The 27,187-nt window shown below is 36.2% G+C and overlaps 2 protein-coding genes across 3 annotated transcripts in view; both read left to right on the top strand.

Annotated features, from left to right (window-relative positions):
* LOC107753791 (sodium/potassium-transporting ATPase subunit alpha-3-like) overlaps window positions 1–11,042 on the top strand; it is a 51,273-nt gene extending 40,231 nt beyond the window's left edge. The window contains exons 11-22 of one of the 2 annotated variants that reach the window (XM_016570036.1): window positions 585–777; window positions 988–1,300; window positions 3,716–3,866; window positions 3,995–4,163; window positions 6,418–6,515; window positions 6,752–6,808; window positions 6,957–7,080; window positions 7,220–7,365; window positions 8,489–8,619; window positions 8,774–8,875; window positions 9,021–9,112; window positions 10,115–11,042. In XM_016570036.1, coding sequence (XP_016425522.1) covers window positions 585–777; window positions 988–1,300; window positions 3,716–3,866; window positions 3,995–4,163; window positions 6,418–6,515; window positions 6,752–6,808; window positions 6,957–7,080; window positions 7,220–7,365; window positions 8,489–8,619; window positions 8,774–8,875; window positions 9,021–9,112; window positions 10,115–10,143 — 1,605 coding nt within the window. In that variant the 3' untranslated portion in view covers window positions 10,144–11,042. Of the gene's footprint in view, window positions 1–584; window positions 778–987; window positions 1,301–3,715; window positions 3,867–3,994; window positions 4,164–6,417; window positions 6,516–6,653; window positions 6,809–6,956; window positions 7,081–7,219; window positions 7,366–8,488; window positions 8,620–8,773; window positions 8,876–9,020; window positions 9,113–10,114 lie in introns of both variants that reach the window. The other variant, XM_016570027.1, reaches the window with a different exon arrangement.
* A 3,489-nt stretch (window positions 11,043–14,531) lies between these two features.
* LOC107753802 (POU domain, class 2, transcription factor 2-like) overlaps window positions 14,532–27,187 on the top strand; it is a 72,066-nt gene continuing 59,410 nt past the window's right edge. Inside the window, exon 1 of the mRNA XM_016570049.1 lies at window positions 14,532–14,592. Coding sequence (XP_016425535.1) covers window positions 14,556–14,592 — 37 coding nt within the window. The 5' untranslated portion in view covers window positions 14,532–14,555. The remainder of the gene's footprint in view (window positions 14,593–27,187) is intronic.

Raw genomic sequence — 27,187 nt, forward strand, 5'->3', positions numbered from 1 at the left:
AGAGTATATATATATATATATATATATATATATACTGTACATATTTTAAATATTCCATGTAGTCAGTCTTATTTATTATTTTTATTATATTATTTTTTATAAATTTATATTATTTTCATATATATATATATATATATATATATATATATATATATATATTTCCCCATGTTGATTCCATGTATTAATTAACCAAATATTGTATCAAATGGTTCTAGATGGATTATCGTCACACCACAAGACACAACTTTCCTACTTCCCAAATATTTTATATCAACTAAAAATTACTTAAAATAAAAAAATGAAATGTATTCTACAAATAGTGAAAATGTTATGAAATACTTATACATTTTTGTTAATAACTAAAATACTTGAATCATTTTAATTTCTTAAATTGATTATGTGTAATTTTGTCTAAAGAAATGTACAGACTTGTTTAGTCCCTCATTAGACAATGCCATTCTTCTAAGATTTTTCTTTTAATTCTTATGAATGATTTAAACATGCTAATCTTGATTCACATTTAACAGATTATTCTGTTCTCATTAACGCTTATTTTCATGTGCTTGGATGTGTTTTCACACCAGCTGTCAGTGCACGAGTCAGATGAGGGTAACGATAGCCATTACCTGCTGGTGATGAAGGGGGCGCCAGAGCGCATCCTGGACCGCTGCTCCACCATCCTGCAGCAGGGCAAAGAGCAGCCCATGGATGAGGAATTGAAGGAGGCCTTCCAGAACGCCTACCTGGAGCTCGGAGGACTGGGAGAAAGAGTGCTGGGTGAGAAATAGAGAGATGTGACGTGGGATTTCAAAATCAAACCACAGTGTTGGATGTGCATGTGCTCTTCTGTTTCCTGATACTTCTTCACAAAGCTCTTAAAAATCCTTTTAAAAAGCACAAACATGAATATAAATCCAAGGCACATGAAAAACCTCAAAACTGTAGAATAAATCCATTCTGACAGTCATTTTTCCTCCTTCCATCCAGGTTTCTGCCACTTGTTCATGCCCGAGGACAAGTACCCCAAAGGATTCGCCTTTGACACCGACGACATTAACTTCCAGACAGACAACCTGTGCTTTGTGGGTCTGATGTCCATGATTGACCCTCCCCGAGCTGCCGTCCCCGACGCTGTGGGCAAATGCCGTTCAGCTGGTATCAAAGTCATCATGGTGACCGGAGACCATCCCATCACGGCCAAGGCCATCGCTAAAGGTGTGGGGATCATCTCTGAGGGTAACGAGACCGTGGAGGACATCGCCGCTCGCCTTAATATTCCCATCAGCCAGGTCAACCCCAGGTAGAGAATAAAAACACACAGACAACTTAAAGGGATAGTTCACCCAAAAATGAAAATTTTATGTTTATTTGCTTACCCCCAGGGCATCCAAGATGTAGGTGACTTTGTTTCTTCAGTAGAACACAAACTTTGAGAGATAGGTGGTGGTAATGCACTTATAAGTCTGCGATCCAGCGTAAAGCACGAAGAAGAAGAAGAAGACGCGCCACGTGCCGGCTGTCAAGGACGCGCTCAGGACAGTTCGGACATTGCAGTGCGTCAGAGGTAAAAAACAATGTAAATACTGTTCAGTTTCTTGCACAGACCGATCGTTTCGTGTCTTTACACATCAATGTATCGTCACGAGCCGCAGGGTTTAATTTGGTTTTGTTTGTGTATGTTTTTATTTACTCTCAAAGCCTTGATTCCCATTCACTTCCATTATAAGACTGACAGACTGCAACGGTTTGAGTTAAAAATAGTTTGTGTTCTACTGAAGAAACAAAGTCACCTACATCATGGATGCTTTTGGGTGAACTATCTATTTATGCAACAGTATTTATATTGTTTTTTACCTCTGATGCACTGCAATGTCTGAACTGTCCTGAGCGCGTCCTCGACAGTCGGCGCGTGACACGTCTTCTTCTTCTTGCTTTATCGTGGATTGCAGATTTATAAGTGCATTACCGCCACCTATCTCTCAAATGGACCATTGACACTATCCCTTTAAACCCTATAAAGCCTTTTTCAGAGGCCTCTAAATTATCAACATGATCCAAACTGTTGTACACAGACTACTGCATATGCCATCTGATTGATAGTTTAGACTTTTTTAGTATGTAAAATGCCTTTTATTATAATTGTAAAATCGTCCGCCTTCAGGTCATGGTTTACTTGTCTTTTTGCTGTGAAATAAGATTTTTATAAAGTAAACATAATAATAACTTTTATATTTTTAGTCATATTTCAAGATGAACACTATTTATTAGAAAAATTATGTTCAAATATGGCTTTTTAAAGGCTTTTGAGTAATGTTTGTCTCAGTCATCATTGTATTGCATTATATGTTTTAAATGAAAACTAAAGAGCTTTGATTATAAAACCAAGCATTTGATGTCAACACATTTTATTGGGAGATACAGAGTGACAACTGATATTTATATATGTTTTATGTAAGCAGTCTGCTATACTGTTATAAAGATCTCATTGATTTATATTACAACACTAGAATTTCATCTTACTTTTTGGCCGTATTAATATCAGCAGATGCACCGAATTGCATATTTTTCCTCAGTTTGGGCCTCTGAATAAAATTGGGATGTTTTATGAGCCATAAAATCCTGGTGTATCAAATATGAAATTCAACAAAAAACATGCAACAGATGATTTTTCATTTGTCAGGCTCTACAGGGTTAAGAAATAAACTCCACAATCCTGTTTTACTTCCTTCTCCCCATAATTTCCTGTATACTGTTTGCTAAACTTTGAATAAAAATGTCAAAAATTGAAAACACGCACGTTTAGGAGGTCTGTGCTTAACGTTCATGATTTTCTCAAGGATGTTTTCCTGGATCAGCATGTTTTTTAGTGCTGGAATAGCATTCCTATCAACCGATCGGATTACTTGGCTGGGATTAAGCTTTAACAGCATTATTCTCCACCAATCATTTGCTTTTAGCAGTAGGCTAGGATTAGGATATGGTGTATGATTGCTTGATAGGAATATTGTTTCTAGGAATGACAAAGGATCTTGATCCAGGAACATGTGTAAATTGAATCATGCTGGTTTGAATCAAAAATGTCTATACCACTTATATAATATTACAATAATTCCTATAATAACTTCAAAAGTAGGTCACTGGTAAAACATCTACACTTTTAAAAATAAAAGTTGAACCATCAATATTGGCATTGATGGTCCCGTGAAGAACCATTAACATCCATGGAACCTTTTTAATGCACAAAAGATTCTTTATAGCGGAAAACGTTTCTTTCGATTTTTAAAACGTTCTTCACAATAAGAATAAATGTTTTTTTTAAAGACTGTTCAATGAAAGGTTCTTTAAGGAGCCACAAATGTTTATTGAATGGCTTCACTGTGAAACCCCCCTTTTGGAGTGTACTGTAATATAGCAAAATATGTGCAATTTTTTTATGCAGAAATAGCTATTTCTGAATGTCCATCGATATAGAAACATGATTTTGCCCCGTGTAGGTACAGTATCTATCTGCAGGGAAAGTCATGCAAAAAAAGACTGAATGCTGGATAATGTGAAATATATTTGTAATAGTAATAATTATTTTATTACAATGTCATTTGTAATAATTCTTGCTCTTTTTTTATCCAGTAACAGCAGCTGCACATTTAGTCTGATTTTGACTACTGGAGAGCAAGTCTTCATTTGCTATTCTTCGTGTGTGTGTGTGTGTTGTCAGGGATGCTAAAGCCTGTGTGATCCACGGCTCAGATCTGAAGGACCTCACGCAGGACCAGATGGATGATGTGCTGAAGAATCACACAGAGATTGTGTTCGCCAGGACCTCTCCCCAACAGAAACTCATCATCGTGGAGGGCTGCCAGAGACAGGTGCACACCTAAATAACACACAAAAAGGATTTAAATCTTAACTGTAGTTCATTATTAATCATTATTACAATATCAAGGGAAACAACTGACTTATATTTGTACACACCCTCTCTGTCTGTGTCGTTTAGGGGGCCATTGTGGCGGTGACTGGTGATGGAGTGAACGACTCGCCCGCTCTGAAGAAGGCAGACATCGGTGTTGCTATGGGGATCTCTGGCTCAGACGTCTCCAAGCAGGCTGCAGACATGATTCTGCTGGACGACAACTTTGCATCCATCGTTACTGGAGTTGAGGAAGGTAAGAGAGAGAGGATATGAGAAAGATAGAAAGAAATCCAACGAAGGCAGCTCACATGAGGAAATTGTTTTTGTCTATGACCCGGATTTTGATCTATATTTTTCATCATTTCTTCTTTTATTGGAGCTCCATTAGATTCCACAAATCTAGTTTTTGCTAGTGTACCTGGGGTCCATATAAACATTCATAACATAACATAACATAACATAACATAACATATGAGTTATGTTACGTTACGTTACGTAACGTAACATAAAAAATAAACGTGTTAAAAACTATCGCTTTTAAAACTGTTTCAGATCATTAAAATCAACAAAAATATGATGCAAAACAACAGTAAATAATATTAATAAAACATCTTATAGTTTTATTATAGTATAATATCGTTTAATATAGTTTAATGCTTTAATAAGAAAAAATTAAACAAAATGACAACAACAGTGAAGAAAACTAGGTAGCAAAAAATAAACACAACTGAAAGTGTCTTTCTATGATAACTTTTTGAAAAAAAGCATATTGTTTTTAAATTTTGAAATATGTATTAATTCAAGTTAAACATTTATTAACTATAACCATATGACTTGTGGTTATATTTAAAATGTGTCAAAATATCTGAAGTAAAATTCTGATAATAGTAAACAAAAATATTATAAATAAAAAGTCAAACTTAATTTTAATTAATTTGGTTTGTATTTTTTTAATTAATCATATTTTTGTTTTTTAATATAGTATTTTATAGTATTGTTGTAGTATAGCTTTTTAATGAAAGCTATACTACAACAATACTACAGAAAGGAAAAGTAGGTAACATTTAAACCAATTAATAAACAAAAATGAGCGCGTCATTGTATAGTAACTTTTTGAAGAAAAAAAAACATATTTTTGGATTTTGAAATATAATCTCAAAATATATTAATTAATTCACTATGACCATTTATTGAATACAACCATATGGTTTTACAGCCTATAATTATATTCAATATTTAATTATACAGGTGCTGTAATGTGGTGTTTGGGTTTTGTCTTGTTCATGTTTCCATGTCTTTTATTTTGTAATTGTTTTATGCTGTTTGTGTCATACTTCCCTTGCCCTCATGTATCTCAGCCTTGTTAAAGTTTTTTACATGTATTTACATTTACATCTATTCATTTGGCAGACGCTTTTATCCAAAGTGACAAAGCAACAAGCAATTCAACATAAGATGGTAATGAACACGAGAAGTGCCAGTTACACGAGATTTCTGTCATCGTTTAAAATACACTGAACAAAATTATAAACGCAACACTTTTGTTTTTGCCCCCATTTTTCATGAGCTGAACTCAAAGATCTAAGACTTTTTCTATGTACACAAAAGGCCTATTTCTCTCAAATATTGTTCACAAATCTGTCTAAATCTGTGTTAGTGAGCACTTCTCCTTTGCCAAGATAATCCATCCACCTCACAGGTGAGGCATATCAAGATGCTGATTAGACAACATGATTATTGCACAGGTGTGCCTTAAGCTGCCCACAATAAAAGGCCACTCTAAAATGTGAGCCTAAGGCACACCTGTGCAATAATAATGCTGTCTAATCAGCATCTTGATATGCCACACCTGTGAGGTGGATGGATTATCTCGGCAAAGGAGAAGTGCTCACTAACACAGATTTAGACAGATTTGTGAACAATATTTGAGAGAAATAGGCCATTTGTGTACATAGAAAAAGTCTTAGATCTTTGAGTTCAGCTCATGAAAAATGGGGGCAAAAACAAGTGTTGCGTTTATAATTTTGTTCAATGTATATAGACAGATTTGTGAACAATATTTGAGAGAAATAGGCCTTTTGTGTACATAGAAAAAGTCTTAGATCTTTGAGTTCAGCTCATGAAAAATGGGGGCAAAAACAAAAGTGTTGCGTTTATAATTTTGTTCAGTGTAGTAAAAGCTAGGACAGGAAGGGAAGAAGGGATACTGAGAGCATAGAAAATGTTTTTTTTTTATGCTCACGGAAGAGATGTTTTTTTTTAATGCTTTAATAAAAAAATGACAACAACAGTGATTAAAGGTAGATAATATTTAAACCAGAGAATAAACACAATTTAGAGATTTTCCAGGCAGCATAAGCAATTTGTCTTGACAAACACAGAAACACAGTCTAGATGAATGAGAGAAAATACTTTGACTCAGGTAATGATGACGTCTATGTTTCTATTTTCTCTCTCTCTCTCTTTCTCTCTCTCTCTCTCTCTCTCTCTCTCTCTCTCTCTCTCAGGTCGTCTGATCTTTGATAACCTGAAGAAGTCCATCGCCTACACACTGACCAGCAACATCCCTGAGATCACTCCCTTCCTGTTCTTCATCTTCGTCAATATCCCTCTGCCCCTGGAAGAAAGAAATACATACAGGTTTGGAGTAACATGAGGGTGAGTAAATGAGGACACAATTTTCATTTTTGGGTGAACAATCCGTCTCTCTCTCTCTCTCTCTCTCTCTCTCTCTCTCTCTCAGGTCGTCTGATCTTTGATAACCTGAAGAAGTCCATCGCTTACACACTGACCAGCAACATCCCTGAGATCACTCCCTTCCTGTTCTTCATCTTGGTCAACATTCCTCTTCCTCTGGGTACCATCACCATCCTCTGCATTGACCTGGGCACTGACATGGTGAGAGACACACGCATCTAATCTCTTTATTTCAACAATGAACATATTGGTGATTGTAATAAGAACTGTTCTCTTCTAGTGATCATACTTACTTTTTTCTGAAATACACTTCCTCGTAACATTAACCAATCACTGCTTTCCATCTCAGGTCCCTGCAATCTCATTGGCTTATGAAGCAGCAGAGAGTGACATCATGAAGCGCCAGCCTCGTAACCCCCACAGGGACAAGCTGGTGAACGAGCGTCTCATCAGCATCGCCTATGGACAGATCGGTTAGTGAACTGAACTGAAAAATGTCTTTTAGTTCAGTTTTGGTTTGATTGAACTGCTGTTGAAAGAGACCAACTGGTCTACTGACCCGAAATGAGCTGAATAAAAGTGACGTCCCGTCTCCCTTTTTTAAATATGTAGGTATGATTCAGGCCCTGGGAGGATTTTTCAGTTATTTCGTGATTCTGGCTGAGAACGGCTGGCTTCCCAGTGTGTTGGTGGGCATCCGGCTAAACTGGGATGATCGCTCTAACAATGACCTGGAGGACAGTTATGGACAGCAATGGGTAAATCAGATTACACATATTTAATAGAACAGGTTTGACCTTTAAGTATTTGGTAGATGCTCTTGTCTGCATTTCCATGTATTCATTAAGGAGATGCATCTATAAAGAGACGTACAAAAACACCAACTTTACTGTTTTAAACAGGCTTATCAAAACAAAAAAAATACTAAGAGCTAATCATATTTTTAGTGTTGGTCTGTCACTGGCTATCGGCTTTCATCTTAGCTATTACTATTCCGGTTTTGACGCAGTACAAGAAATCAAAACAATATAGCAATATGATTTTGAAGAGAGGAAGTGTGATGCAGAAGATGCAGAATCAAGGTTTATTAATAAGGATGCATCTATAGATTGTTGTTCAAACACATTTGGAGAGATATTTCACAAGTGTTTGACAATGTAGGAAAGTTCAGAAATGAACAATAGAGATATCTAAACCAGGGTTATTATAGTTAATTAAAAAACTAAAACTAAAACCATAAAAAATGGTTTTGTTACTTGAAATAAAGTAAATGTTAACTGAAATAAAGTATAAAAACATATTTCATTTAGTTCCCGTTTTCATTTAGTTTAATTTGCTGTACTAAAATAACTAAGAGTAAAACTGAAAAAAAAAAAAAAAATTTTTTAACTAAAACTAATAAAAATGGCACAAAACAAACAAAATTACTAAGACTTTAACAACCATTTTAAAAAGCTTTAACAAAAAAAATAAAAAATCAAACCATTGATAAAAATTATATTTTGTATTTAAATATATTTTAAAATGTAATTTATTTCAGTGTCATGTGATCCTTCAGAAATCATTCTAATACACTAAATTTTAAACTCATGAAACCAAATCATTATTATTATAAATGTTGAAAACTGTTATTGTGTTGCTTAATATTTTTGCGGAAAACATGATGCAATTTTTTCAGGATTGTTTGATGAATGGAAAATTCAAAAGAACAGCATTTATTTGCAACTTTTTAAATGTATTGACTTTTTATCAATTTATTGCATCCTTGCAATAATTTCTTTCAAAAAATGTCAAAATCTTACCGATTCCAACCTTTTAAACAGCAGTGTATGTGAATGTAGAGAATGTGAGAGTGTGTAATGATAAATGTCTTTCTGTCAGACGTATGAGCAGAGGAAGATTGTGGAGTTCACCTGTCACACGGCCTTCTTCGTCAGTATCGTGGTGGTGCAGTGGGCCGACGTCATCATCTGCAAGACTCGCCGCAACTCTGTGTTCCAGCAGGGCATGAAGTTAGTATCGCTCACGATATCCCATTAACCAACAGATATTAAAACTAAGATTGTGCACTTGCTGGATTTAGTAGTTCGATCAAATGGGAAGCTTGGGGTTTGTAGCGACTGGGCCAAACAGGCTGAGTTAAGTGATTGTGTTTGTTCTTTGTAGGAATAAAATCCTGATCTTTGGCCTGTTTGAGGAGACGGCTCTTGCTGCCTTCCTGTCTTACTGCCCCGGCATGGATGTGGCCCTCAGGATGTATCCTCTCAAGTGAGTGTTACCTGCATAAAAAGCTCCTGATTGAACACTACAAAGCAAATTAGATATCTGCATTATCATAGCACTAGCTGAGGAAACAACAATTGAGCTAATCTGAAATTCTCTTTATTTTTCCCCCTCTCCATTCTTCTCTCAGGCCCAGTTGGTGGTTCTGTGCGTTCCCTTACAGCTTCTTAATTTTTGTTTATGATGAGATCCGAAAACTTATCCTGCGCCGAAACCCAGGAGGTACAGAGCTTGAATTATTCTCTAAATATATATACATATTTTTCCATGACTTTTTTTATAGCCATTTATAGTATCATTCAAATGTTTGTGGTCAGTAAGTTTTTTTTTATTTTTTATGTTTTTGAAGTTTCTTCTGCTCAACAGGGCACCATTTATTTGATATAAAATCCAGTAAAAACAGTAATATTGTTACATTTTAATAATGTACACAATTTAATATAAATGCAAATCATACTAATATACTAATTTGGTGCTAACGAAACATTTTTTAATCAACTAATTTATTATCAATGTTCAAAACAGTTTTGCGGCCTAATATTTTTGTGGAAACCATGATCATTTTTTTTCAGGATTTGATGAGTATAAAAATTTTAAAAGAACAGTGTTTAATTTGTAAAAATTTTTTGCAGCATTATTAATGTCTTTACTGTCAGTTTTGATTAATTTAATACATCCTTGCTGAATAAATCTCTTCATTTATTTTAAACTATTTGACCCCAAACTAAAATACAGTAAATATCTAGGTAAAATAAATCAAGGATTTTTTTTAAAAACTGTTTCTCGCTAAATTAACCAAAAGGAAAAATTATATTAAACCATTTATATTTATATGCTTCAAAAACAATTCATTGCAATAAAAAGCAAAACTCACATACATGTATTTTTAATCAAATGTTTTATTGCATGAAAAATGCCACACGGACACTTATGTGAACAGTATAGAGTTCATGATGCAAATGAATCAAGTTTTGAATCAATTCATTGAAGCTGACCGTTTGAACTGATTCATTAAAATGTTTTTTTTTTTTTGCCATACAAGTGGTGAGGAAGCACTGCAAAAATGAAAGTGCTATTAGTAATGCTCACAATGTTCCTCATATAAATATTGTGAATATTTAATCACCTACCAAGAAGTAGTGTTAATATTCATGTTGTTGATGCTGAATTTGAATTAACTTTTAGCCTCTCTCTCTCTCTCTCTCTCTCTCTGTTTTACTTCAGGTTGGGTTGAAAAGGAGACATACTACTGAATTGTCAGATCCTTCACTCATCGATTCTCCCTCATTCCCTCACTCTCTCTTTCTTCATCTCTTTCTGTCTCTCTCTCTCTTTTTCACATTCTACCCATTCCTCCCTCCACTATAAAAACACCAATACAGAAACAACCATGTTACTCCTTCCTTTGACTGAAATATAAATAAGAAGATGAGAGGACCAATCACAGAGGTTTTTTTTTGTTTCTGCCCAAAGACTACAGCTGAATCTGCCAGTATGATAGAGGTTTACTAATACTGTTAAACACACAAACGCGCGGCTTTTGTAATGGATGTCACGCATCACGTCTGTCCAAACCCAGCAGCTGCATTCAGACTCTTTCACGGTCGACAGGGACTCCTGTACAAACACTGCCACGCTAGATTACTGTTCTACATCCCTCTCCATCTTTACCATCAAAAAATACAAATAACCTTATGATCATAATTCATTAAGGCTCTCGCCCTCTACTGGGGAAAAAGAGGAAAACAGCCTTCCTCACCCCGATCCGGTACCTGCCAACTCCCGCCAGTCTCTCTTTCTCAGCATTTTTCCTTTCTATGTCATTGTTGTTTTTGAGTGTTGTTTTTATTAATCATTCATAGCTTTTTTTGTTCGATACCTTTTTATGTTAGAAGTGTGTCTGAGAGCTGCTTGGTTTCATTTTTCTCAGGCATGACAAAGCACACTGCCACCCTTCTCTCTCTCTCTCTCTCTCTCTCTCTCACTCTCTCACTCCTCCTCTCCCTCCCCTTTTATCCTGCACTCCCCTCTCTCTCCCTCCCAGCTCTTGCTCCTTCTGTCCGTCTCTCTGTCCCCGTCTGTTTGTCTGTTCGTGAACGATGTGAAGAAGCCGCCCTCCTCTATCCGCCCCCGTGTCCCCTCTTCCCCTGTTAAAAAAAAGAGAAATTACAATCTTTCTGTGTCCTAGGAAAAAGAGATTTCGCTCTGATTTCATTGTTTAAATAAGTGCAGAAAAAAATGGAATAGAAGCAATGTACCAATATGTGAAACAACAGCAAAAAATGAAATAAAAAGGAAGGATCTCTCTTTTCTCAGCTTGGCGTCAGTTTGTTTTTGTGTCTGATGTCTGGCATGAAATCAAATGAAATATTTTGTGTAATTTTTAAATCTACTGCAATTTCAGGACATGCATTCACACGTCACTCACAGGTGTTTGAGCTCAAAATCAACACTTTTAATTTATTAATATCAAGAAATCATTTTACAGGAGTGAATTTCATGTTTTGGTGTAGTTGAATATCATCCAGAATGCATCCAGATGTCTTTTCAGTTTGTAATTCACATTATTCTGAGTGATTGTCATTGTTTAATAATTTCTGTATTAAGGTAATGAATCATCCTGTCCGGACACAATGTTATTTTTTATTATTAAAACTATAATAATGTACAATAATACTGCCATGATATACTACTTTTAATACTGATATGTTATAATAAATTTACAATTTAAATAAAATACATTTTGCAGCATGTTAATGAGAAATCGGGGTTAAGAAATTTGATTAAATGTTATGAAAATAATTTGATAAAATAAAATGTATTTAATTTTTATTTTATTGACAGGCTTTGTGTGATTCAGACAGTTAATTGTGATACTGGTAAAATACTGATATAATACTTTACAAATTAAATTAAGAAAAAAAATATATATATATATAATATAATATATATATATATATATATGCAGTATGTTTGGGGGTAGGAAATGTGATTTAATGTTATGAAAATTATTTGAAAAAATAAAATTGATTAAATTATTTTATAATATCTTAGAATTTATTATATATTTTTATTATTTTACTTTATATTTATTAATTTATTTATATTATTGTTTTATTCAAATATGGAATATGACCTAGGCACATTCTTGATAGGCTTTGTGCGATTCAGCCAGTAAATTGCAGTCAGCTAATAAAAATATCCCAACTACTCACTCGATTAACATGACCAGTGTGAGAACTTTTATCTCTGTAATGGCTTTTTTGTGAACTCTGCAAGTCTGTTAATGGTTTTACTATCATTAATTCACTCTCGCAGGTTTATGACCTTCTTCCTCATAGCTTTTATGAGTTCGGCGCTGTGACATTTATAGAGGTGGCTTCTCCCAAAATCATATCACAACAATAATCACATTAAACACATCTCACTCGAAATCACTCCCTAATATTTTAGCAACATTCATCATTTTGAGGAAGTTGTTTTTCAATAACTTTTCAAAATATCAGGTGGTCATAAATTTAATTTGAGATAAAATTTCCTGTAAATAAATAAAATAAAATTGCTTTTTCACAGACATATCACCTAGAGGTGTGGGTCACCCCGTTTAAAGACTGTCTGCACACACTGATAGAGACCAAGGGCCTATAACAGCTTATATATGTATATATATATATATACAGTTTGGGGATTCATATGAAAGAGAAAGGAGGAGACGGGCTGTAGTAAAGTCTTTGATGAATTCCCTGGTTACATTCAGCCGCTGTTTCATTTTGATGATGAAGAGGGCTCACAAACACACACACACACACACACACACACATACACACACACACACACACAAAACCACACCTCTAAAAACAGAATTACAAACATGCCTTGAAGCCAACTCTCCAAAATAACAGAAATATGTCTCCTCATTATGAAACACACACACACACGCACTCCCCTTGTCAGCTGTCCTGCCTGCTTTAATCTTTCTGCTCAATGCAGACCCCCAATCTCTCTCTCTCTCTCTCCCCCCCTTTCCCCCTCTCCCTCTCTCGCTCCACTGTTCTGTGTGATAGAATATCGATCGCTCGCCTCGTCTCAGCAGAAAGGGGGAAGGGAGGGGGCAATGGTCAGATGTGCTTCAAGGTTGTCTCCTTGGCAACTGCCGAATAGGTCACAGGGTTGCCATGGCGCCTAGGTCGTCGGGGTCACCGGGCTGGCCAGTAATGTTTGGGTGATGAGTAATTGTGGACATGCTCTGTGTTTGGGTGTGTGAGTGCAGGTGGGGATGGCAATCATGTTCATTATCGCCGTGTTTTGACTGATCTCTACTTCATACACACAATAACAGACTATACATATTCCATAAAATGGTGCTCTTTGCCACAACAGAGCAGTCCAGTTCAAATAAACCCTGATAGCACAAGTACATCACGGAGACGTCTATTTGACCTCATCTGCAAGACGTATTTTTTAGAGTGTTTGCTCGTCTGCAATACATCTATAGGACGTTTCCTATCAGATGTCAAATAGACGTTTAGAAAATGTCTTTAAGATGTTTATGATTTAGAGTGTATGTAAAACTGACATCTTAAAGACGTCTATCAGATGTTTGTACACAGCCGATGCTCTCCAGATGAAGCGATCTTTAACAGACATCTTGCAGACGTACGTGTGCTATCTGTGAAGAGTGTGACTTTTGTGTGTAAGTCCTCTAATAATAATAATATCAAAGGCTTGTGTGAGTTGCTATCAGTTGAGGTTGCTGAAATTAGCTTATGGTCTTCAAAACTGCTTCGCTAATGGGAATTTGACTAATGATCACAAAAAAACAAAACAAAACATGGAACCACAAATTAACCATGGTTTTTCTACACTAACCATAGTTTAAACATGGTATTTGTGGTAGAATTCTGGTTATACAAATAGTAATCAATCCACCCAAAAACCATGGTTACTACATTTTTAGTACAATAAAACCATGGTTCATTTTCGTGAGGTTTGATTATTCCATAAAATGGTGCTCATTCCCAGAGCAGTCCAATTTAAATAAAGAGTTCAACTTTTCTGTTTAAATCCTCTAATAATAATATCAAAGGCTCATATGAGTTGCTATCAGTTGAGGTTGCTAAAATCAGCTTTTGTTCTTCAAAACTATAAGAATTTGAGGAACGATCGAAGTAGGCCTACACATAATTTTCGTGTATACAAATTTTCGTATATATTCTTTAGGCCTATATATGTATGAACACTTTTTGAGATATACTTGTGAAATGTAAATCTATAATATATTGACACGAAAATCATATTGACACGAGCTCTCGAGCGGTTAACTGTTGCTATGGTTACTTTCTGAGGCCAACGGACTTTTCTGTTCGTGGGCTTCCATGTATGTGCACTTTAACTAACTTTGTCTAACTTTTACGGTTACTAATAATACTGAAATCAACTTTTAAGACGCCCTAAACATTTGTTCTTACTTCATGTTGGGGATTCAAGCCTTAATTCAGACCGCAACAGTCTCCACAAGCTATTCTGTGTGAGTCTGACCGTTCAAGATGTTGACTCTTGTAGAGAACGATTCACGTCCGCTAGATGGCGACCAAACTCCCCAAATTATGTGATTTCTTGTTGATAATTGTCTGAACGCCGAGTTGACGGTCAAGATTTGGTTCAAATGGTTTCTTCAGTTCGGAGTTCATCCTTTCAACCAGGTGATAATGTTACATATTTATGCGTATGCTCGTTTATGTCTGATTGTCACACAAATGGGGCTTCATTGACCAGATGTAATCTTGAAAAGTTATTCCGCAATTATTCTACTCTAGTATTCCAGTCAAGAGGGATTAAAATAAAATGGAAATTATTTTGGTGCAAGAAAATAATCTCATAGGTTGGTTAGGGACTTGGATGAGGCTCTTACCTAAACAAATACTGTTTAGATTTATATTTAGGTTAATATATACATTAGCCTATATAAAATGTTTGTTTACATGATGTCAGCAGACGTTCTCCTCTTAAAAACGACTCGAACTCTAGTCAGCTTTCGAGTCGCGTGCAGATATATGTTGGACAATCGATGACAACAAAAAAAAACTGAGTTTGTGTTTTGTAGCTGGATTATGGTCTAAGCTGGTCATTGGCTAGTTGAATAACCACCATTTTCCAAAGTCAACCTTAAACTGGTATAACCAGCTTGAAGCTCGCATAGTTAGTAAAAGATGACAAGCTAGAAATTAGTTGCCATGTTGAAAAACACAGCCACCATCTTAAGCTGTATTTCCAGCAGTCTGTGTATGAAGCTTTGGCCTAAAGATCCAGTAAGAAACCAATGCACAAGACATTTTGATTACTCGATATCAATTTGCACTAAATCTTAGTGGCTTGATTAAGTTTTTTAAGTGTTTCATATAAAGCCAAGTGTGTGTGTGTGTGTGTGTGTGTGTTCATAGAGTTAGGCTAAAACGTGTCAAGGTGTATCTGAACACTTTGATTTTAACCGGTCAGCTGGTCTGATATTTGGAGTTTGTTCCAATGAGGAACCAGGATAGAAATGGATGGAAAATTCTGGCCTTGGATGAGCAGGAAGTCTTCGTGTCGAGGGGATTTAAGCGACCAGAAGTGGCTGATTGCAGTGACCAGACTAGGGGTGTACGAGTTTGATGAAGGATTTTAGGTAATGGTTCTATGGGCCATTGGCAGCATTGCAGGCTAGGACCAGTGTCTTGGGTTTAATTCGTGCAGTTACTGGCAGCCAGTGTAGAGAGCAGAGCAAAGGCGGAAATTGAAAGAATTTCCAGAGGTTAAGTACAAGTCGGGCAGCAGCGTTTTGGATGCGCTCGAAGGAGTGTGTAGCAGATACAGGTGGACCAGAGAGGACTTGAGGTGCAGTAGTCTATCTGTGATCGAATAATGCCTTGGCAAGCATTATTAGTGTTATTTGAGGTATCCAATTCCTTGCATTTTCTTCATTGAGAGCTCTGCACCATACAATAGTGGAATTAACCCAATGAAACATACTGTATATTTGATTTCAACATTATCAAAACTTTGCTGAAAAACCTGTTCTACATAATCTGCTACAAACCTTCTGTCATCTGATTGATAGTTTATACTTTTTTAGCAAGTAAAAGACCATGTTTATCATTCTATAATTCTCTATAATTCTCTTTAGGTTTACTTGATTTCCATACATCATTTATTTTTATTTTTATTTTTTTTAGAAAAATCGTGTTAAAATCAAATATGATACATTAGGCTTTTGAGGAACATTTATTTGCACATCTCTCAATTGTCATTTTATTGCATTGCATTATATGTTTTACCTCCCACAATAAAATTAATGAGCTTTGATCATCATTTAAATATCTTAATAAGGCATATAAATGGTGACAAATGCTATTTATATGCATTTTTTGTAAGTAGTCTGTACTTTTATAAAGATCTCAATGAATTACATTACAAGCTATCAGAATGTCACCTTACTTTTTGGCCGTATTAATATCAGCGAATGCACCAAATTGCAGAAAAATATTGACATGACAAAAAGTTAAAGCGAGATTTGATTTTCTCCACTGGAAAGTTGTTGAACATTTTGATGAAATACAAAGCCAGTGTTTTTTTTCTTGTTTTTTCTTCTTCTTTGGAACAGAGTGCACTGACAATTGTATTAAAAATGTAAATATGATCAATTTTGAATTCATGGAGGCAAACATTATATCTAATAATACTGTGTAAGTTTCTTTAGAGTATTATAGATGAATATAACCTTGTGCTTCTATTGTTATACAGTGCATGCAGAATTATAAAGCTCATCCATTAAGTCATGAATGATGGATTTCAAATGTGCCAATGTCCATCAAGTGGAGTCCCACCCTCAATAACTCTCAGGCTCTCTCACAAATGTGCCCCTCTTCCCCATCAGTATCTACTCGGTCGTCATGGAAACGGCCAAGATGCTGGGTACAAGGGAAAGTGAGAGAAGGTGAGGGACACAGGAAAAAAAAGTGTCTGAAGGTCGCTCACAGATTAAAGGTTGGTGACGACAACTGTTTGTGTGCCTGCTTGGGTTCAAGTTTGGGTCCTCTTGTTAATAACATTAAACATTTCATCTAGTTAACACTGTATTTTTGCGCATACAAACCCCCAAATATATCACGCTCGGTTGTTGTTCCTCCGGTTTCTCGCCATGTCATGCCCATTGATTGATCTTCCGCTTTCTTCTGATCTCTCTCTTTCTTTCTGGTTCACTCTTTCTCCCTGAAAGAGCCAGATGGGGTGAGCGTTTTTTATTCTCAGAGGCCCTCCTGCACGTGCCTCCTATTCAGAGCCTTAAAGCGTTTAATTCATGAGGGGTTTGATTCTACAGAGAAGGGGCCTCTACATCCCTCCCTCCACCCGTGTTCTTTCGCCCCTCTCTCTTTCTCTGATCCACTCTTACACCATCTTATTTCTTCCTCTGTTCGCCTCACTTTTTCCCTCTCAGCTCCTTTATTCACTCCCCTCCTCTTTTTGACTGTTTCTTTCCTCCATGCATTTCTACATCTCTGTTGCCTTCCTGCATTCAGCCTCTTTTGCCTTTTACTGTTCAGAAGTACATTTCTTAATATTAATATTTAAAAGCCTTACCTTCATAATGCATTTGTTTGGAGGAAAATACAATGGTAAAAATGAGAAGTGTGATGATAGTATTATATGTTTTGTTGTTGATCAAACTAATCAATCAGATTTTTTCAAATGCACATGCAAACATAATCTTTGGCAAATAAATTATACCTTTTTTTTCATATAAATGCATACGTACGGGATTGACCCTCCCGCTCTCTGATAATTACACATTGAGTTAGTGACCATTATCCTGTCAGGTGCCTGTTTGATAAAGCTGTGATAAACCTTTCTCCTGTCCTTGCTTTCCTCTCTCACTGTCTTTCTCTGTTCTTGAATTTCAGAGCCGGTTTTCTTCAAAGGCTTGGGATTCTGTGCTTCTTTCCTTTTTACAAATGCAATTTAGAAATTTGGACCTACTGGCTGCTGAAAATGTTCCCATCTTTCACACTACCGGCACTGGTCACAGATCAATATTTTTAATAGCTTAAATAGGAAGCTGGTTTCTTTTTTTAAAACAAATGAAATAATTCAAATGATGCTTAATAGGATTTAAGAGGTCCACAGAAATGAAAAACAAATCATTGACATTTAGAGAAGAGGGCTTCACCAAATTATTCAAATGAGTTTGTTTTCAAGTGGCGGGTTTTTTATTTTATTTATTTATTTATTATTTTATGCTCAATGTTGCTTACATCAGTGACAAATTTATTAGGCTGTATCATGGTGCACTTTATTTCCACATAGAAAATGGCTAGTCAGACAAAAGTGTGTAAATCTATCTATCAAATGACAGAACATAGGAAGCAAAACTACGACCAAAATGCATAATCCCGTTTTAAAATACACGTTTTCCCTCCATTTTGACGACCTATCCACCTGTCGATGGGACCCCGGTGGCAGAAACAGTGGGATTATTTAGTACCGTTTGACTTTAATTGATATTGAATGTGGTCAATATTTATTCGGCTTCAGTTAACGCGAAAATAATAAGGCCTTATGTTCGCGACCGGTGTGTTCCCGGTTAGAGAGGCCGATGCGCCGTCGAGTGGAAATCGATGAACACTGAGTTAATTATGAGAAATCAATTAAAAGGATGGAATTGTGACTTTTATAAAGAGCGAACTGCCATCGGGATATCGACAGGTCGAGAGGAGAGCGAGAGACACTTCCTCCCGGCGCGCGCATGGTATCTCTCTATCTAGAGAGACGGAGAGTGAGACAGACAGAGAGGGAGAGAGAGACATCATGACACCAACAACAAAGATTCAGTGAAAATCTTCCAGGTTTAAACTCCGTCTATCTTTCTTCAGCAAGCTGTATTGGCCGCGTAAATGGGCTTCACGATGAAGTATTATTTAAGCTATAATTAAATGATTTATATAGGGCTGTGCATTAAGGAAATCTTTGAAATTTGAGCATTGTGTTTATAGATATTATAAATCTTAATTTGTCGAAAAGAATCCACTTTTACCTTACTTCACCCTACGTAGCAAGGTTAAGATATACCCAACCTTTTTTCCTCACCCTCTCATTCTTTCTCTTTTCCTTTTGGCATCATACACCATTTCGTTGAAGGGTTTCATCGTAAAGTTAGTCTAAAGACACAATTGATGACAAAAAAAGAAAAAAGCATGAGTTTAAGATTGGTCTTACCCTTTTTAAATTTTTTCAGAGACTAACTAGCTTATTTGCCGTTGTTAAATGAATATGAAATTTAGCAAGACGTTTCCACTGCTTGTCTGCCAAAAGAAGAAATACATTCACACACGCATATATGTATGTGTTTTTGTGTATTTGTTTTATAGCCTATATGTGTGTGTGTATAGTTGTGTTTTGTTATTCGTAACCTTTATCTTAAGCAAATGCAATATGCAAACTTTTCTTGTGTTCACTATAGTTTATTTCAGAACAGACTTAAAGGTAGTCGTATGTTTCTGTCATAGTATATATTTTAATGGTGTCCGATTATCCCAGTGTTTAATCTAATGTTTGCTGTAGGTTTTATTTGATTAATTCATCGTATATTGAACTAACTCGGCTGTTGTGGCATTTAGTGCAGTGCCTTTCGTATAAAGAACTGCATGGATCGTCGAATTTACAATAGAAATTTAGTTTATATTACTCTTGCATTGCTTAAAATATATTTACTGCTCTTATATGTGCGGCGTTCACGATATAACATTTAATTCATTTATTGCTAAATGGTTAAAATGTGTAATATGGCAGCATTTGCATTTATTGTTTAATTATGCATTGACGTGTTTGCATTTTTGCATATTCAAAATGCAAACGTGCTATGCATAATACTTTAATATAAGGAACAGATTAAAATCTTGATTTTAAAATGAACGCAAATTTATGTAAAAAAAAAAAGTGAATATTAATTTTAGTCTCATAATGCCTTTGACTTCAGTCGTCAAATTTCGATTAGGAACTGAAAGCATCTTTAATATTGCGTTTTTGTTTTTTTTGTTTTTTTTACGAATTAAAAGAACATTTAGATATTTGAGTTTAAAAAATGCAAATATGCATTCATTAAATAAATGCATGCTAGTTACAGACAAACGTATGTACGTCGGCTAAGCGTTTTAGTAATGCATGTGCATGTTTTAATAACTTGATATGAATACATTTGTTTAATTTTAATGTTTTTTTTTTTAGATTTATGATAAATGTACCCATATCAAATGACCGAGCAACTAAAAGGAAATCCATTTTGACACCTGAACGTTCAGGTGTTGGTAAAAACTCGAAATGGAAGATGTAAAAACTATGCAATGGTCAGGCATGTGATTTACTTTGCACATAATTTTTTGTGGTCTCACGTAGCGTTTTAGGATTGAAATAGAATTAATTTAATTATTTATTATAATATGCATGCATATGCCACAAAAAATATTTTGATCATTATTATTCTAATTAATAATGTAAAATAAGTAACATCGCTCAGAATGATTGCATAATAAATTACATGATTAATACGTTTAAAATAGCCTAATATTCAATAGATCCAGATATTGAACAAATATTAATATTGGAATATTGTTCGCATTTTATGACTAAATGGAATGATAGATCGGTGTGAATCTTATTTATTTTTTTTTGTCATGAAGGACTGGGCAAGTTCATTGTTTTACCTGATATTTTAGAAAATTTCGCTCACCTCGGCAAAATATCGATCTTTCAACTTAAACAACAACTTTTGGTCCAAAAGTCTTTGACGATCAAAACAAAAAAAGGAGAAAAACAACCCTGACATTAACGCTTAAAAATACAATTTGTCCACACAATGTGCAAAGCCCATTAGCTCACGACCTCAGTGTCAAAGGGCAGCTGGTCAGTCTCCAGACGCGCCGGCCGCGAGAGCGGTCATCGGCTAATTTCCTTATTGCTCTATTTCATTAGTGAAGGAGAACAAGCCCAGCATACACATCAAAATAATATATAATATTAGAAATCCAAAGATATAGGCTCTATTGGAATACTGTAAATATCCATACCTGCTCATAATTGATACCTATTTTTGAATAAAAATGGCTATTTAAAATATTGTACCACATACAGGCTACATAATATTTTTATTTTCTTATATAAGTGTAGAATATAAAATAGAAACAGAAAATAATCCATGAAAGTAAATGTATACAATTAAATATTTTTATATAAAATATTTGTGTTCCTCCAAAATAATGCATTTGATAGATATTAAATAAGGATATTTCATGGTTGGATTTACTTTTAATTAATTTTGCCGGACACATGGACCATGGACTGGAAACGGTGTGTAGGTTGCAGTGGATGTCATGTTTGCTCTGTTTGTAATCAATAGCTTTGATTCTCGAGCTGATCATTGACTTTTTGATGTGCCATCATAAGGAGAGTCAGTGAGGAGTTGACCTCCAACATCGATGCTTTGCTTCGTCTTCATTGTGTGTGCTTTTATTGCAGACCAAATCAAGTGTGTGTGCATGCATGTGTTTGAGTTGCATTAAGGCTTTGCTGTATTACTTTTTAAAACATCTGATAAATCCAAACAAATAGTATCTTAATGGTTAATTTTTAATAAGCTATGATATTATTGTCTACCATTGCCAATATATATTTAGGCTTGAGAACATGTATCTATGTTTTTCTATGAGTAAAATGATTTGATTGTTTTGCGACAAACACATATACGCATGCACACACACGCACGCTTCGTGAGCTCTGTGCTGGTTGGTTGTCCAGGTGGTTAGAATGCGGGCAAGCGATCAAGTTGAGGGGTTGAAGGTCAATTTCATCCCAGACGAATGACCTCATTCACTAGAGTCTGACCCCTGTGGTCAAACTGGTAAGGGGAGGAAAGGAAGAGATAAATAGAGAGAAAGAAAGAAGAAACGATTGGCATTGGGGCCCGTCACCTAACAGTCGTGATGTTGTCGTCTGTGGTGTTTCGCCGTGTGCATTTTCGTTGTTTTGGTCAGATTCTGCCATTGTCCTTTTAGATTAAGTAGATTTTCACTCTCTGTGTCTTTTTCTCTCGTTCGCTCTCATGAATTAACACCTGACCTTGACCACTGACACTGAACCTAACCTTCAAGAGTGCCTAAACATCAACCCCCACGGCCCCAAAATACACACACACACACGCACGCACATTAAGAGAGGGAAGGCAGAAACAAACACACACAGATGTCCAGGTAGAAGCCTGTGTGAGGATGTTCAGTAAATGTCACATCATGAATTGCACCTCAATCTAGGCAGGTTTGTCCTCTAAATATTCCTGTTTATATTAAACACAATAAAATAGAGATGGGAAAAAAATATGTATGTCTCCCCTAAATACCATTCTGTTGTCATCAAAAAGGCTCGTAGTGTATTTTTTCAACAGCTGAAAGTGGTAAATGTGTGTTTAATATATATATATATATATACACAGTATATGCACACGCACATAGTACAGTATATACACATATGTGTGTATAATATTTAACATTATATTTAACTAATATATATATATATATATATATATATATATATATATATATACTGCTTAATCCCTGCCTACTTCACCACGTTTTCTAATCCCAAATATCAGAGGTACCCCCCCCCTCGCCTTTGAGCCCCTAATGCTGAAAACCTCCTTTGATACAACCTTCTTTGCTTCCTCTTCCCCTCTTTTTATCCCTCGTCTTATCACTCACTCACACTCCCTGCGCTTGTCCTCTCGTGCCTTGTGTATTGTTTCTCTCACTTCTTTTTCTTTTGTTTGTGCAATTTATTTATCGTCAACGACGTACCTTTTTAAGCTACAAATAAATGCATTTTAAAATAAAAAAAAATCTTGATAATAAATCCCATAGTTATTTCCCATATTTTTTGTTTACTGTATCTTCATGTGGATGGAGTGTGAGAATATGTAGTGTCATGTGCATGTTTGTTCATGTTGCCAAGTGTCATATCAATAGGTTAATAGGTATAGTGTCACATTCACTAAGTCACTGCTTAGTTGGCACTTCACCAATCCATACACTAGTTAGGAGTCATAGCATTGATTTCCCCCTTTGCCTTAAGAATGAGGTAGAGGTCAGCATGGGGTTTGGCTATTGATCGAACCCAAATCACAACCCACCCGCTCTGCATCAACCTGGGCCACTGTAGCTTTCATAGGGTGAGCCGACGTCGCTTCACTTTGCTTCCGATTGGCTGGATGCGACTTGGTCAAGGTGCGTTGGTAATTGGGCCTTGTTTTGATCGACAGCTAGATTTACATGCTTAACCATGGATGAGCGCCCCTGTGTTCGGCCATCTGATGGGACCGTTGAACCAACTGCTACATTCGCACATTAAAAACATGGCCGCTAACCTTTGACACCCTAATTTGCTTAGTCACCATTTAAAGTTGTGTGATGGTCCATTTAGGTTGGCCGTCGTCCATAATTGAGTCCTCTCGCTGACACTCGTTCATTATTTGTGTCAAATAATTCCTTCCTTCCCTTCTCCCGTCCGCTTTTTCTGTCTTTTCTTCTCTGCTGGATAATTACATGTCTGATTTCGTCCTCAATTTTTCATAATTTCCACTCGTTTCATTGACTCCATACATCCCTTTTCCTCGCTCACTTCCCTCTATCAATGTTCGGCTTTTCAGCGCTCCTTTTCTCTACACTTCCTGATTCCCAGCTCTAATCTCATCGGCGTTGCTCCCCTCGTTCTCCTTTTCCCCCACTCCCTCTCTCTCGTCTTCACTGTGTAAGCAAGAGAGTAGAGGTTGTTAAACATTTTTCTTCTCTCTTAATTGTTTTGACTTGTGCCATCGGCATCCCGATTAGGGCCCATTGATTTCCTAGTGCTAAGTGCATTGATTTCTACATTTCTTATTGATCTCGGTTCTAAATCTACCCACACACAGTCTCAATGCACAAGGCGAGACCGAGAGAGAGAGAGAAGAGAGAGGAGAGGAATCTGTTAAGTGTGTCATTGTTAGACAAAAAAGGAGTTCAAAACTTATTGGAATTACCTTGAATGGATAGTTCATAAATGAGTTATTACTTATGCTTGTCAACAAAAGTCTCTTTGGAAATATTTGTATATGCCATATTAACCTTTTAAAAATTGTAAAATAAATATTTTAATTAAATATCACATTAATTAATATTATTAAATATAGTAAAAACAATTATTATATTAAATAATACATATTTTTATATAGTGATTTTTTAATTAGGATTTGTAAAAATTCAATACATAATACAACACCTATTTTTAATGTACAAACAGTGAACATAGCACACACTTATTCACCCCCACACACTCTTTACCTTTTGCCTCCGCGTAGCCACACACACTTACACAGACGCTCAGCACCCCATAAAGATCACAGACGGGGTATTGGGACTTTATCCTCTTCCGCTGTAACGGCGGATCACATATTCAGCAGGCCTCTGACGGGGCAAAATCAGCTCCCCCTCTCAAGCTAGTCTGCGCGCTACTGATAGCCCCTTACATGTCATAGCATTAGGCCGCGGCAGGCCGCTGCGGGCGAGACACATCGCCAGCACTTTGGGGGTCGATGTCTTTTACCAGCACTGACTGCTGGATCTTCAGCTGCTGTCTCCCAAGTCTTTGATCGCGTTAAAACTAGCATAGCGTGGAATGATGGTTGAATCTGTATGAAATGGAAAATACTTTTTGTGGCGGGTCCTGTAAAGGATGCATTAATAAAAAAAAAAAAGAAATAAAAATCTTGTTTGTGATTTTTAGCCGCCATAAGCAAATGTGTGAAATCGAAATATTGTAAGAGTGTTTGGCAGGCTATGCAAGAAGAGCAAAAAAAAGGCCAAATGAATGTAAGCAGCCTAGACTGTATCTGAGATTAAAAAGGACATTTGTTGTGGTATTATTCATTTAAAGTAACTATTAACTATTGATAATTCATTATCTTTTTCTTCTCCCTTCATCCCAGATGTTAAAGTTGCAAGAAAATACTTTTTTGTCAATGAAGAAATAGAAACAAATGTTAAATCCATTAAACAAGACATATAAAGAACTACAAATCCCAACATTCCCTTGCATTGATGAGCAGGCTATCTGTCAATAAGACAAGATCTGATGTCGATTGGTGATAAAGAGAAGACAACATTAGCACCGTGCAATTTTTACCCTGTGTGTGTGTTAAAAGAGAGCTATGGCGCAGAGGATGGATTTGTATTAGGGGTATTGGCAGACTTGAGCTGGATATTGACAATATGTCAGCACTGATCATTAGATCAGCTGAAGAGAGAAAGTGTGTGAGCCCCAGCTTGAATCACATCCAACTCCATTGTTCGGGAATTGAACAAACAATGGAGTATAGTAAAAGCTGATTATTTTTTAGATCTTTTTAAAGCTTTTTTGTGTTTAGAGGCATGCATAACGTGCAGAAAGATTGAGTATACAAAGTAAGAGAAATCTATCCGTTTTTGTATCTGTCAGTGTTTGTGAGAAGGAATGATATTGCACCACAGTGGGAATGTGTCCTAGCCACGTTATTAGCTGTTTGTTACAGCAAGAGTGGGTGTTGATATAATTGTAAGCTGGTATTGATTGGGGCGCCTTGTTATTGATGAGAGAGAATTTAATTCAACCAACGCATTTGTCAACATGACATTGCCATTTAACCATGAACTCTTTCACTATCGCTGTCTGGTTCACCCACCCAGACACACACAGGACGAAGTTTCTTTTTATGTGTGCACTGAGTAATGATTATTTCTATTGATCGCCAAGTTCTTTACTTTTTTTTTTTTTTTATCACAACAGGAACTTGAATAATGATACTGATGCCAGCAATAATATTAATGCCTGTCAAAAATTTTGCATGATGTTAAATAATTTTATTAGTGACTTTATTTTGTTTTCACTTTATACATTGTAGCAGGTGCTCAAACTGTTTTAACTATGTCTTGCATGATACATTTGCAGTAGTTTTTGTGTTTTTATGCATTTGATTTTTCTCCCATTTTTTAATGATGACATGTCAATTGTAATGCCTATTGGTGTTAAGGGATATACTTTAGTGGACTATGAGCTGACCATTGAATGTAACCAAATGGAAATGTCATATTTGGGAACTGTGTTTCAGTCTGCAAACCTTTCTTCCTTCTCCGCGCTATAGACGCGCAAAACACACTATATTCTACAAGAAATAATTGCTTTTGTCTGGAAGGAGTTTGGATGGGGGGGTTCGCAACGCGTGGCCTTTCAGGCGAGGGGGATTCGTGAAGGACAACTTGTCGCTTCTTCTTTTTTTTCCCTTCCGTTCCCCCCTCTCGCTCGTTGGACACGCGGATGTCATCTGTCAAATGGAGGGGGTGCTTGGGGACAATAAAGCTCAAGGAACCATTGTGAGTCTGTTGTGTTGCAGGAAAATGTTTTTTTTTTTTAAACAAAATATGCGTGTGTATTGCTTTATATATTTGGTTAATCAAATAGCTATTGGGCCTAAGGCATGTTTCAAATCAGTTAAGTATTCTTTTTTATGATTATTGAGTATTTTTCTTATTTTCTTATGAAACGCTCACCAATAATTGATCTATATCACCTCGGATATAGTAGAATAGATAGATGGATAGATAGATAGAGACAGGAAGATTGGGGCAAATGTGAGTTGGGGTGGTGGGGGGATCAGGCACTGAGCTTTCGATTTTTCCCGTATTGACTGCGATGTTTAGCGTATAGATTTTTCTATTTAAAAAATCTATGTCGGCAATAAGCTGGAGTGTAAGTGCGCGGCATAGATTGTAGCTTTATTACTGACAGCATTCAGTGTGTCGGAAAGAGGGAGTGAAAGGCAGAATGGGTGGTTGTGGGGGGGGGGATACCCTAGACTAGCAATAGAACAAATGAAACTTTTGAGGGGTAGCGATAACCAGGTTGTGTTTGTTGCTTATTCACAGTATAATCCGCCACGTTAAATAATCACCATAACATATCAATGACTTCTCCGTAGGCTGGTCGCTTATATCGCCCGTATCTTTTCCACAAACAGCATATACCTGCATGTAGATGAGGATATAATCACCTGATGTAAGCCACTCGGTGAATGTGTGTAAGCCTATCGATCAGCGGCCCACCGCGATCATCAGAGTCATCATAATGAAGAGTAATCAAGCGATCAATACGCAGGATAGCTTGCCTTATATGGGATTAGTAAAAAAGGGAGGGGGAGGTATGGATGGGGGGAGG

The sequence above is a fragment of the Sinocyclocheilus rhinocerous genome, unplaced genomic scaffold (assembly GCF_001515625.1).
Source record: "Sinocyclocheilus rhinocerous isolate Xijiao unplaced genomic scaffold, SAMN03320098_v1.1 scaffold612, whole genome shotgun sequence".
Lineage (NCBI taxonomy): Eukaryota > Metazoa > Chordata > Actinopteri > Cypriniformes > Cyprinidae > Sinocyclocheilus > Sinocyclocheilus rhinocerous.